The sequence below is a fragment of the Blennius ocellaris genome (assembly GCF_963422515.1).
Source record: "Blennius ocellaris genome assembly, chromosome: 17".
In the NCBI taxonomy this organism is placed as follows: domain Eukaryota; kingdom Metazoa; phylum Chordata; class Actinopteri; order Blenniiformes; family Blenniidae; genus Blennius; species Blennius ocellaris.
In genome coordinates, this window is record NC_137666.1 from 747474 (window position 1) to 759551 (window position 12078).

Below are 12078 nucleotides of genomic sequence, written 5' to 3' on the forward strand. Positions count from 1 at the left end.
AGGATAGAGTGGTAGGATAGAGTGGTAGGATAGAGTGGTAGGATAGAGTGGTAGAATAGAGCGGTAGGATAGAGCGGTAGAATAGAGCGGTAGAATAGAGCGGTAGGATAGAGTGGTAGGATAGAGTGGTAGGATAGAGTGGTAGGATAGAGTGGTAGGATAGAGTGGTAGAATAGAGTGGTAGGATAGAGCGGTAGAATAGAGAGGTAGGATAGAGTGTAGGATAGAGTGGTAGAATAGAGTGGTAGGATAGAGTGGTAGAATAGAGTGGTAGGATAGAGTGGTAGGATAGAGTGGTAGGATAGAGTGGTAGGATAGAGTGGTAGAATAGAGTGGTAGAATAGAGTGGTAGGATAGAGCGGTAGGATAGAGCGGTAGGATAGAGCGGTAGGATAGAGTGGTAGGATAGAGTGGTAGAATAGAGTGGTAGGATAGAGTGGTAGGATAGAGCGGTAGGATAGAGCGGTAGGATAGAGCGGTAGGATAGAGCGGTAGGATAGAGCGGTAGAATAGAGTGGTAGGATAGAATGGTAGGATAGAGTGGTAGGATAGAATGGTAGGATAGAGTGGTAGAATGGTAAAATAGAATCTTAGAATAGAATCATAGAAGACAAACGTTGGTTCGTCGCGTTGAATCACGTCGGAAAACATCGAATCGTCTTTACCACCTTAGAAATTCTCCCTGACGAAGTATAAAGTGTACTGTCGCCATGGAAACCAACGTCTGCTGCGCTGTGATGCTCGTAGAATAGAGTCGTAGAATAGAGTCGTAGAATAGAATCTTAGAATAGTCGTAGAATAGAATGTTAGACTAGAATAGTAGACTAGAGTCGTAGAATAGAATGGTAGAATAGAATCTTAGAATACAATGGTAGAATAGAATAGTAGAATACAATGGTAGAATAGTAGAATAGAGTGATAGAATGGAATGGTAGAATAGAGTGATAGAATAGAATGGTAGAATAGAGTCGTAGAATAGAATGGTAGAATAGAATCTTAGAATAGAATGGTAGAATAGAATAGTAGAATACAATGGTAGAATAGTAGAATAGAGTGATAGAATGGAATGGTAGAATAGAGTGATAGAATAGAATGGTAGAATAGAGTGATATAATAGAATGGTAGAATAGAGTCGTAGAATAGAATGGTAGAGTAGAATAGTAGAATAGAATGGTAGAATAGAATAGTAGAATTGAGTCGTAGAATAGAATGGTAGAATAGAGTCGTAGAATAGAATGGTAGAGTAGAATAGTAGAATTGAGTGATAGAATAGAATGGTAGAATAGAGTCGTAGAATAGAATGGTAGAGTAGAATAGTAGAATAGAATGGTAGAATAGAATAGTAGAATTGAGTGATAGAATAGAATAGTAGAATTGAGTGATAGAATAGAATAGTAGAATCTGCGGACGTGTATTTGGTCAAAGTGGCTCTGCTATTTTTTTTGTTGTTTGTTTAAATTCAAATGAAACATTCAGTATTCTTCAGTTCCTTCCTGCACTTCAGTACAACTTAAACAGCAGAATGTACTTTTCCAGTGCAGCCACAGTTTGGTTTAATATTCTAAACAAAGTATTCTCATACAGAAAATCACTGCAATGTTTGTTTACCAAATTAAAAAAAGAGAGAACAGAGAGATTTTTATTTACATTTGTGTGTTTTAAATGCAGATATAAAACACATCAGGTCCTTCTCTCAGTCAACAAACAAAACATCCCAGGAAAAGGAGTATTTTAGTATTTTTTTTTAGTGTTTCTACTCGAGTAATTTAAACATTAGGTGACGTTGTAATAGTAGTTACACATGAGTGCAGGTAATCACTGCCCCCCCCCCCACCCCCCCTTAAAGTTATAGAGCCTGTAAAAGAACATGGAGCAGCACCTGTACCACACACACACACACACACACACACACACACACACACACACACACACACACACACACACACACACACCCTAAGCAGCTGCGTCATTATAAAACTCTTTTGAACCTCACTGGAAGTCAAATGCCACATGTGTCGGTACAAGACAGATGTACTGCAGCTGCTTCTTGGCTCCAGTTTCATCTCTGAGACCCCCCCAAACCCCCCCCCCCCACACACACACACACACACACACACACACACACACACACACACACACACACACACACACACCACCTCCCATCATGCACTGACAACATCCGCACCTTTGAAGTCTCATCACTAAATCAGACGTAACACACACACACACACACACACACACACACACACACACACACGTGCGCGAAATGACAAAAAACAAAAAAACCTCTTCCTTATTTACATTTACATTTATTGCCGGTTCATGAAGTTAAACATAAAGTCCTGGTTTGAACGTGGAAAACAAAAAAGACAGTTGAGATCTGGTCACCTGCAGTGACGCGTCTCGTCCACCGGGGGTCACTAGAAAGTAGAAGAAGAAAAAAACAAAAAGAAAAGAAAAGAAAAAGCTCCTGGACTGTCCAGGCCTAGCAAAGTCTAACCAGATGTGGGTGAGAAGTGGATCGGGGGGGGGGGGGGGGTGGGGGTCGCTGGTCTTATCCTGCATTTCATGTTTTCATCTCAGACGTCCGTCCTGCTGCAAGTCGCCCACAAATACAAAAATCTACATTTTAGACTTTTTTTTTTTTTTTTTTTTAATCTAAGGGTCTGGAAGCTTTATTTACCCTGAACAGTTCATGTGTTCATCAGGACGATGTTGGGTCTCTGCTGGCGAGGTGCAGGACATGTCTGACCCCCCCCCCCCCCCATACTACCTTACCCCCCCACAAATTAAAAAAAAAAAAAATGGCTGTGATTTTAGCCTGTTAGGTTGTTTTAACTCTCACATGTGATCCACGGCTCTCCAGCGTCTGGAAGCACTTCTCACACACACACACACACACACACACACACACACACACACACACACACACACACACACACACACACACACACACACACACACACACGGTCCGGCTCTGGACCTGTGATTCACCAGATACTGAACACAAACCTCAGCTCTGCCTGGCGACGGAGTCGGGACTCGTAAAACAGTTTAAAAAAAAACAAACAAAAAAAATAGCCTTCAGCGCGGATAAAATAATAAATCGTCCAGTCTGGCCTCGGCTTTTCTTTTCTTAGCGCAGCGACTTCAGCTACTGTAACGAGACGTAAACACACAACAGCATCTTTCTTTCTTTTTCTCTCTTTACAGGAAAACGTCTCAATTATATTTAGTAAAACAAACAAACAAAGGTTATTGTACATATTCACAACAGGAGCTTTTTTTTTTTTTCTTCCGTCTCGTGATCCATAGCAGAGATGTGACAAAACAAACCGTTTCAACCTTTTTCCTTTATTCACGGGACACGTTTCTCTTGGTGAATCTCCAATATGCGAGGCGAGGCAAGGCAAGGCAAGGCGGGGCTGGAGGACGAACTACAACTGTATTTATCTCCACCGGTGTTGCCGCAGTGACGACTCCAGTATTTAGTTTGATGAAGTTTTCATTAGAAACTTCAGTCTCTCCAGGAGAGAAAACCACGTTTCCACGGCAACGCCTCGGGTGGAAAACGCGCCTTTGTTCGCGAGTGTTGAGTTTTGGAAAAAAAAATTAAGAGCCGTGTAGTTTTCATGCGAGGCCACTGGAGGGTGCTGTTTGTACGTCATAAAGCCATTAAAAAAAAAAAATCGGATGCTTCGTCTCAGACGCAGTACGAGAAAAGTTTAGTTCACATTTACTGTAATTTACAGACTACAAGTTCCTCTGCTGGTTGAAGATCTGTGAATTTGTATTTTCTACCCTCGTTATTGACTCTTTAGCCTCGATTGGGCCATTTTGTTTCCTCACAAGTTCCTCAAACAATTTCTTTTACTGTTTCAGTTACAAGTTTTCGTAGAAATATTTGTAATGTGCGTTTGCTCTGTCAAATACGGTAATAATGGAAGTTTTTCTTTTGACGTAATGACATGGGTCCACAGGTGGTACGTCGTTTTATATTTTGACACAAGTTGCGTTTTAATGAGTCACATGACTTGCTGCCAAACAAGAAAATACTTCGACTTTTAGTCCAGTTAATACGGTATAATAACATAATATTTATCTAATGGATTCAGCAATGCTGTTGTTTAGGATTTAGTTGCTTTGAAGTTATTTTTTATTGCTTTGTTTATCTTTGTCATAAAGAAAAAAGAATCAGCTTCCACTTTGTTTTTCTTCGAAATACCATACTCTAGTATTGAAGCGTCACATCTGAAGTCAACAAGCTTTTTTTGATTCTGGTTCATTTCCTGTTACAGCGCCCTCTCCTGGTGGCAAGTTGCAAACCCCGTCCACACGAGAACGCCGTTTCACATTATCGTATTTATTTTAAGCTGATCATCCAGGTGGCGTGGTGTTTTAGGGGACTTGAAAGCAGTTTGTATTTTTAACACTGGTTCCAGAGAGGGGGGAATTCTAAAATGCTGATTCAGCTTTGAGCTGTGCAGTCAGTTTAATAAGGCAATATGTTGGATTTCTTAAGTCCGAGGAGGAGCAAGAGTATTCTCTACCTCTCCGTGTTTGTGCTCTCCATGTCTTTCTCTGTATTTTCTGTGTGTTCAGTGAGTCACAGCACCCCCTAAAGGCCTGGCATATGTACTGGCATATGTACCTGTTGAGTCAAGATCAAAGTGATGTGTGGATGGAATTTTTTAAAGTTTTTTTTTTAAGAACGCCGTGTGGATGGGTGAGGATGAGTGAAAAAATAAAAAAATAAAAAAAGGGGAGGGGCTTAACTTTTGAGTCAGAGGGTTCCCGGTTTGAATCCAGCGGCAATGATCTAAATCTACAGCACAAGTTGTGATGACTGACTCTAGCGACCTCGGTAAACGCAATCAGCCGGACGGACACGACTTTCTCCGTTACCGTGACCCTCGTACGCAAAACTCTCTATCGCCCCCCTGTGGAGGCACACTTCACCTCACCGAGCTACGTTCAGGCCGACAGTTTCCTGTGGACCAGGATGTGAAGCAAACCAATACATTTGACTTTAAGATTGAATCAAAACAGACATGGACGCGCACACACACACACACACACACACACACACACACACACACACACACACACACACACACACACACACACACACACACACACACACACACACACGCCTCTCGCTCTCCCGGCGGGGGAGCCTGTCATCTCGTTACAAATATATTCTCATTCTTACCCTTTAAAACTTTCCAGAGAGGAAAAGTACGACACATTAAAAGCAGATAAAATGTCAACCAAAGGAAGGGAGAAAGTGCAAATATTTTGGCGCCGCTTCATTTTCTTGTTTTTTTTTTTCCTCTTCGTCTTCGTCGTCTTCCTCTTTTTTTTTTTTTTTCTTTTTTTTTGGAACCTCAGGAACTTTGTGAATTTTTCTGCTCCGTCTTTCTCTTTCCCGTCGGCAGGCGTCCGGACGCCTTCCCTCTGTGTCCTCTGCTCTCGTCTCAGCTTCTCGACGCGTCTCGTCTCACACCAGACGACCTACTGGGACGACACAAACCCGGTCAGGGTGATTGTTGGCGTTACTGAGCTTTAAAACGAAGAGTCACTGCCGGATGTCGGGGGAAATCGTACAAAAGGGTATCAATAGGAGGCGACTTTGACCGAACTCAGGCCGAAAACTGTGTAGTTTCCCTGTCCGGCCACTAGCAGGTGCTGTTGTTTGTTTTCGTAATGGAACCACACACGCATGCACGTAATAAACGTTTACAATGAGAGTACACGGACAGATGACGAAGTTGTATTGTCATGGTGACGGTCAACTATAAAACTAGAGCTACACTCGGTAGAGCGCAGACTTCGCCAACACCACATTTGTTCGTGGAGCCGAGTTGGCATTGCTGCCGCGATAGCCGTTAGCTCATATCGATGATAACGAGGTCGGTCAGGTAGCTACATGAGCAAGGAGCATCGCCGTGGCAACCTTTGATCTCCTCTCATCCGCTATGTATGGGACATTTTCTTGCTGCTTCTTGGGCTTTATTTGGAAACGGTTTGCCGTTAAGGTCTCAGAAATGTAATCGATTTGTCCTGAGGTGATGACAAATCATCCCTGAAGAGTTCATGCAAATCCGGTGAGTAGTTTTTGGGAAAAGTTAGTAAACTACATAGATACAAACCAACTACAAGCTCTGGTGGGGCTGCAGAAGCTAATGACGCTAGCAGCAGGAGGCGCACGGCCGTAGACCTATAGAACTAGAGTTGTAGAGAGGTTTATGAGCAGGAGTCTACTTGTAAATGTCTGTGTCTTTTGTGTTTTTCATGTGTTTGAGTCACAGCGCCCCTAAAGGCCTGACATGTGTACTACATGCTATGAAGCCTCGTGTTGAGGGGAGTTCATAGTGACGTTTGGACGGAATTTTCTTTTGAGAACCTCAGGTTCCTGTGTGGCTGTAGCCTTAAGGCCGATTCACACTCAAAAAGAACAGAACTCGGCGCTGCTGAACGTTCGTCTTGTTCTTCAAAGAGTCTGCAGGGGCCTTTAGTCGAGCTCAGATAAAAGTCCCACAAGCCGAGCCGGGGCGGCGCTGAAGAATTGGCTTTCGCGAGGCTCCAGAGCAGCGACCCGTCCTTCCCTTCCTCTCCCGGCCGTCACCGGAGACTCTGTCTGAGCCTTTTAACCACACAAAGCGTTCGTGATAAAGAGATGAAAGCAGATCCCGTCTCACAAAGGATCGCCTGGGACCGAACAGTGAAGACGCTTGGCTGGGAGTCGTGGTCGAGTCGCGGTCGAGCCGTATGTGGCGGCAGCAGGACGACGGGGCGGCGATAACTCCTCAGGAGTTTTGAGTTAATGTTGTTGTGGCCGCCGCCGCCGCGGTCGGTCCCCCTCTGCCCACATCTGCTAGCTCCAGACCGGCACGTCAAGCGTCTGTGGGTTGCGCATTAATTGGCGTTGGCTCGGTGAGGACCTGGACCCGAGGCTCTCGTCCGGTCCGGCCGGTGCGCGGTGCCAGGCCCGCTTCATAAAGCCCTCCTTTCATTCCCGCCCGCCAGGACAAACACCGGCGGGCAGCAGCAAGCGCAGGCGAGAGGAAGCTCGGAGGCGAGTTCCACACGGAACGGCGTGACAGAACGTGTCGCCGGGGGTTCGGCCAGTTTCAGGAGCTCGTCGAGAAAAGAGGCCGTCAGCGGCGAGGCGGCGCGCCAGCGGTGACCTCAGCTCTTATTATTCAGAACGTTTTTTTACAAACAAAAGCTCAAAACTGCCTGAAAAACTACCTGGATTGTCTAAACAAGCGCTGCTCTGGGTTCTGATGGTTCGTTGCTCACTCACAATGTGAAGCAGACGTTCCCCATGTGAGCGGCGCCGGCGGCTGCAGGTCGGGTTCTGGAGTCCCGACGTCACGGCTTTAATCAGGAATTATGGAACTTTATGCTTGATTTACCACTAAATGTTTTTTTTTTGTTGTTTTCCCGTGTTGTCATGGTGACCCAGATCCACTTGTCCTCTGTTGTTGTTGGTTTTTTTCTGATACCGGTTCTTTGTCTTTCAGTTCCATCTTGTACTCTTCATCATCGTGTCACAGATACGTACGTGACGCGACGACGACTGAGTGAAAACGCCGTCGTTGTTCCGTTTTCGATTCAGAAAGGCTGCAGCGATGGTTCTGGGGACTTTAGGGATTTATTTTCAATTCTAGTTCTATAGGTCTATGGCCCTGCTCCTCCTGCTGCTAGCGTCAGTAGCTTCTAGTTCTATAGGTCTATGGCCCTGCTCCTCCTGCTGCTAGCGTCAGTAGCTTCTAGTTCTATAGCTCTATGGCCCTGCTGCTAGCGTCAGTAGCTTCACGTTCTTTAGGTCTATGGCCCTGCTCCTCCTCCTGCTAGCGTCAGTAGCTTCTAGTTCTATAGGTCTACGGCCCTGCTCCTCCTCCTGCTAGCGTCAGTAGCTTCTAGTTCTATAGGTCTATGGCCCTGCTCCTCCTGCTGCTAGCGTCAGTAGCTTCTAGTTCTATAGGTCTATGGCCCCGCTCCTCCTGCTGCTAGCGTCAGTAGCTTCTAGTTCTATAGGTCTATGGCCCTGCTCCTCCTGCTGCTAGCGTCAGTAGCTTGTAGTTCTATAGGTCTATGGCCCCGCTCCTCCTGATAGCATCAGTAGCTTCTAGTTCTATAGGTCTATGGCCCCGCTCCTCCTGCTACCATCAGTAGCTTCTAGTTCCATAGGTCTATGGCCCCGCTCCTCCTGCTAGCGTCAGTAGCTTCTAGTTCTATAGGTCTATGGCCACGCTCTTCCTCCTGCTAGCGTCATAGGTTCTAGTTCTATAGGTCTATGGCCCTGCTCCTCCTGCTTCTAGCGTCAGTAGCTTCTTGTTCTATAGGTCTATGGCCCCGCTCCTCCTGCTGCTAGCATCAGTATCTTCTAGTTCTATAGGTCTATGGCCCTGCTCCTCCTGCTTCTAGCGTCAGTAGCTTCTAGTTCTATAGGTCTATGGCCCCGTTCCTCCTGCTGCTAGCATCAGTATCTTCTAGTTCTATAGCTCTATGGCCCTGCTGCTAGCGTCAGTAGCTTCACGTTCTATAGGTCTATGGCCCCGCTCCTCCTGCTGCTAGCATCAGTATCTTCTAGTTCTATAGGTCTATGGCCCTGCTCCTCCTGCTAGCGTCAGTAGCTTCTAGTTCTACAGGTCTATGGCCCCGCTCCTCCTGCTGCTAGCATCAGTAGCTTCTAGTTCTACAGGTCTATGGCCCCGCTCCTCCTGCTGCTAGCGTCAGTAGCTTCTAGTTCTATAGGTCTATGGCCCCGCTCCTCCTGCTGCTAGCATCAGTAGCTTCTAGTTCTACAGGTCTATGGCCCCGCTCCTCCTGCTGCTAGCTTCAGTAGCTTCTAGTTCTATAGGTCTACGGCCCTCCTCCTCCTGCTGCTAGCATCAGTAGCTTCTAGTTCTATAGGTCTATGGCCCCGCTCCTCCTGCTGCTAGCGTCAGTAGCTTCTAGTTCTATAGGTCTACGGCCCTCCTCCTCCTGCTGCTAGTGTCAGTAGCTTCTAGTTCTATAGGTCTATGGCCCTGCTGCTAGCGTCAGTAGCTTCTGCAGCGCCACCGGAGCTCGTAGCCCCTGATTGTCGTGGTTATCTGATGACATCACGGACCACAGATGATCCAGAAACATCTGGTTCGGGTGAACCGGTTCCTGGTGTGAACGGCCCTCCAGTAAGTTCCGCAGTCGCCAGAGGAAACGCGCTCGTATTGACAGGAAGTTGTACGTTCAGAGGTCAATTGGCTGAATCACATCACTGCTTTTTAGTCTCGTTAATTGGTGGTTTTGGGCCACGGACCTTATGTTTGTATACAGAAAATATCTGGTAATAAAGGTTGAAGTGCCGAGCTTTTGGTGGTACGTTGGTATTTAGATTTATTCTGGAGGGTTTGTTTTTTTTTGTCCTTGTTTCATTGAATTGGGTGTAAGAGAGATGAATTTGTACTGGACCCTCGTATCTGCGGATGGATTCCTTTATCAGTTTTCCGTTCAACCGTAACGACCTCCTCACCTCCTCGCCGCTCGACCCGCCTGCTTTTCAAACCACCGTCTCCGCGAACCGAAGCCTCTGGATCCTCTAAATGCGTAACAACGGCGGCGCTATTGTGTGCGAGCGTCGGTACGAGCGCGGCCACATGTGTTTGTACTTATTTCAAAATGTGTTTACGTCTCTCCGAATGGAATTAGGCTGGCGAGGAGAACACTGTGAACCTCGTTGGCCACGACGCACGGCAAAACTTTTTTTTTTTTTTTTTTTTTTTCCTTTGTGTGTTTTTACCGCAGCGACAGATGACCTCAGACTTATTTCGTCGCTTGGCTCAAGACTCCGGCAAGTCTGCCCCCGGAGGACGGAGGACGGACGCCACCGTCTCCGGCACCTCCAGTCCCACACGAGGTTACTCGCATGTTTTCCTGCGCCGCTGCCAAGCGAGGCGGGGGAGGGGGGGAGGGGGGGGGGGGGGGGGACGCGTGTTCTACCCGATCCCTCGTCGGGAAGGTACGGACCGTAAACCGTAAATACGTCTCTCTGCCGACGGGTCCCGGGGAGATTTAGCGCCTGGCGGACGCGTCCTGACTTCAAGAGATCCAGGCCGTTAAGGAACAGCCGGACTAGTACCGGTGCCACATGTCCCCCACCCCCCCACACCCCCCCACATACCTCAGCTACTCCATAATCGGCTGTAACTCGGAGCACAAGGAGCCACATAAAGCTGTCAGGGACATTTACGTCCCGCTCTTAAGCGCGGAGGTGATAGATTCAGTGAGTATAACCAAAACAGCCCAGCGGGCCTGTTTATCCTGGCAGGCGGCGCTCGGGGCCCGCGGGGGCCCCTTGACGTTATGCCCCGTTCTGTTCCCAGCCACTGTGCTGCAGCCTCTTGCAGGGGGAAGAGCCAGGGTAAACACATGAGCTCAGGGCCGGACCGGACCGGACCGGACCGGACCGGGCCGGGTGGTGAGAAACCACCAGGATTAGTATTCACTCAGCGGGGGAGGGGAGAGAGGGAGGGGGGGGGACACAACGAGACAATGATGGACAAGCAGAGAGCTGGTGGAAGTGATGCACAGTGGGAGAAATGGAAGCTTTCAAAACAAAGCGACGTACGTTTTCACACTGAATATGACGACGGACCAGTAGAGGGTGCCGTCGGGCGTTTTTGTAATGAAGCTATTTACTTTGCATAAGGTGCAATATCATTTTTATTGCACCTTACCGCCGTTACACCCCCGCCCTCCTTCTTGCACTATTTTCCTTTCCATGTTTTTTTACATATTCTGCACTTTTTTTTTAAAGTTCTTACATATTCTGTACTGCACTGCTGCTGGAGTTGTTTTGAATCTCATCGTACCTGGTACAGTGACGATAAAAGGCATTCTATTCTATTCTATTCACTCTGCATGTGCAGTAAAAGCATTTTCCTCCGTCGACGGCGAGAAAAAAAAAGTTTTAAACTGAGTCGAGATCTTTTTGGATAAAAAATCTTTGTAGAAATGAGAGAATCTAAAAGGGCCTAGGAAATAATAATAATAATAATAATAATGATAATATAAATTTAAACTGAGGAAACGTTGCATTTGAGATTCTACAATCTAGACAAGGACTCAAAATATTCTACAACACACTTGTTTTAAAAAAGTGACTATAATGGTAAATGATTATTTGTGATAAATAAGAGTGTTTAAATTAATCTTCGTTATGCTCCCTTTTATTGAGCGATTTGATCACTTTTGTTCTGTGTTGTATTGATTTTTAAAAATTTTTTACAATAAATTAAATAAACTAAAAACTAAGCTAAATTCTATACTTTTTGATATTTAAATAAGGTAAAATTGGCTTTAATCTGATGAACATGATTAAAATCCTGCATATTTTTTTCCTACATTTGGTTTTATCTCTAAAGCCTGCGAAATGTGTAGATTTAAATATTTTTTATTTCACTTTAAAAAAAGAAAAAATTCTCTAATATAGTATAATAGTTTTTTTTATGTCATACGTCACTCAAAAACCTACACAGATAAAGTGTTAAAGGTGTATTATATATTTCAAAATCAAAATCCCCAGAGAGTATTAGAAAAAAGCGATATATAAAATGTATTAATAGAACTAATGGAGAGAACCGGTGGTTTGTTCCAGCGCGCGGCGTTAGTTTGCCTTACTGAACACATTAGTCCCTTGCCTTGTCCCTTGGTTGACGCTTGTTGTTGAAGTGCCTGAAAAGAGAAAAACAAACAAACAAACAAGGACGTGAATGTGACATGTTGTATGTAAAAACTAAATTATAACCAAAAAAATATTCTTTATTAGCGTTACATCAACTTTTAGCTCCGCGTCGTTGACTGAGTCGATGTTTTATACGATTATCGTGATGATTCGTTGGTTAAAATGTTGGAATTCAGTCGCTCCCTGTGACAAACTACGCCCCCTGGTGGCGGAGCCGTGAAACAACGCCCGGCTGCCGGTCTCACCCTCTCTGCTGACGCCCAGGCAGCCCTTGAGCTCCGGCAGGGTGACGGCCCGGTCCTTGTTCAGGTCGCAGTAGTCGGTGAACTTGCGGGCGCATTTCT

At 45.8% G+C, this 12078-nt stretch overlaps 1 protein-coding gene across 1 annotated transcript in view; it reads right to left on the minus strand.

Annotated features, from left to right (window-relative positions):
- Positions 1 to 2292: 2292 nt before the first annotated feature.
- The window catches only part of smoc1 (SPARC related modular calcium binding 1), a 61016-nt gene continuing 51230 nt past the window's right edge, over positions 2293 to 12078 (minus strand). The window contains exons 12-14 of the mRNA XM_080512839.1: positions 11980 to 12078; positions 11691 to 11724; positions 2293 to 5517 (exon numbers count right to left, since the gene is read on the minus strand). The exon at positions 11980 to 12078 is cut by the window's right edge and continues 146 nt beyond it. Of these exons, the coding sequence (XP_080368965.1) occupies positions 5478 to 5517; positions 11691 to 11724; positions 11980 to 12078 (173 nt within the window). The 3' untranslated portion in view covers positions 2293 to 5477. The remainder of the gene's footprint in view (positions 5518 to 11690; positions 11725 to 11979) is intronic.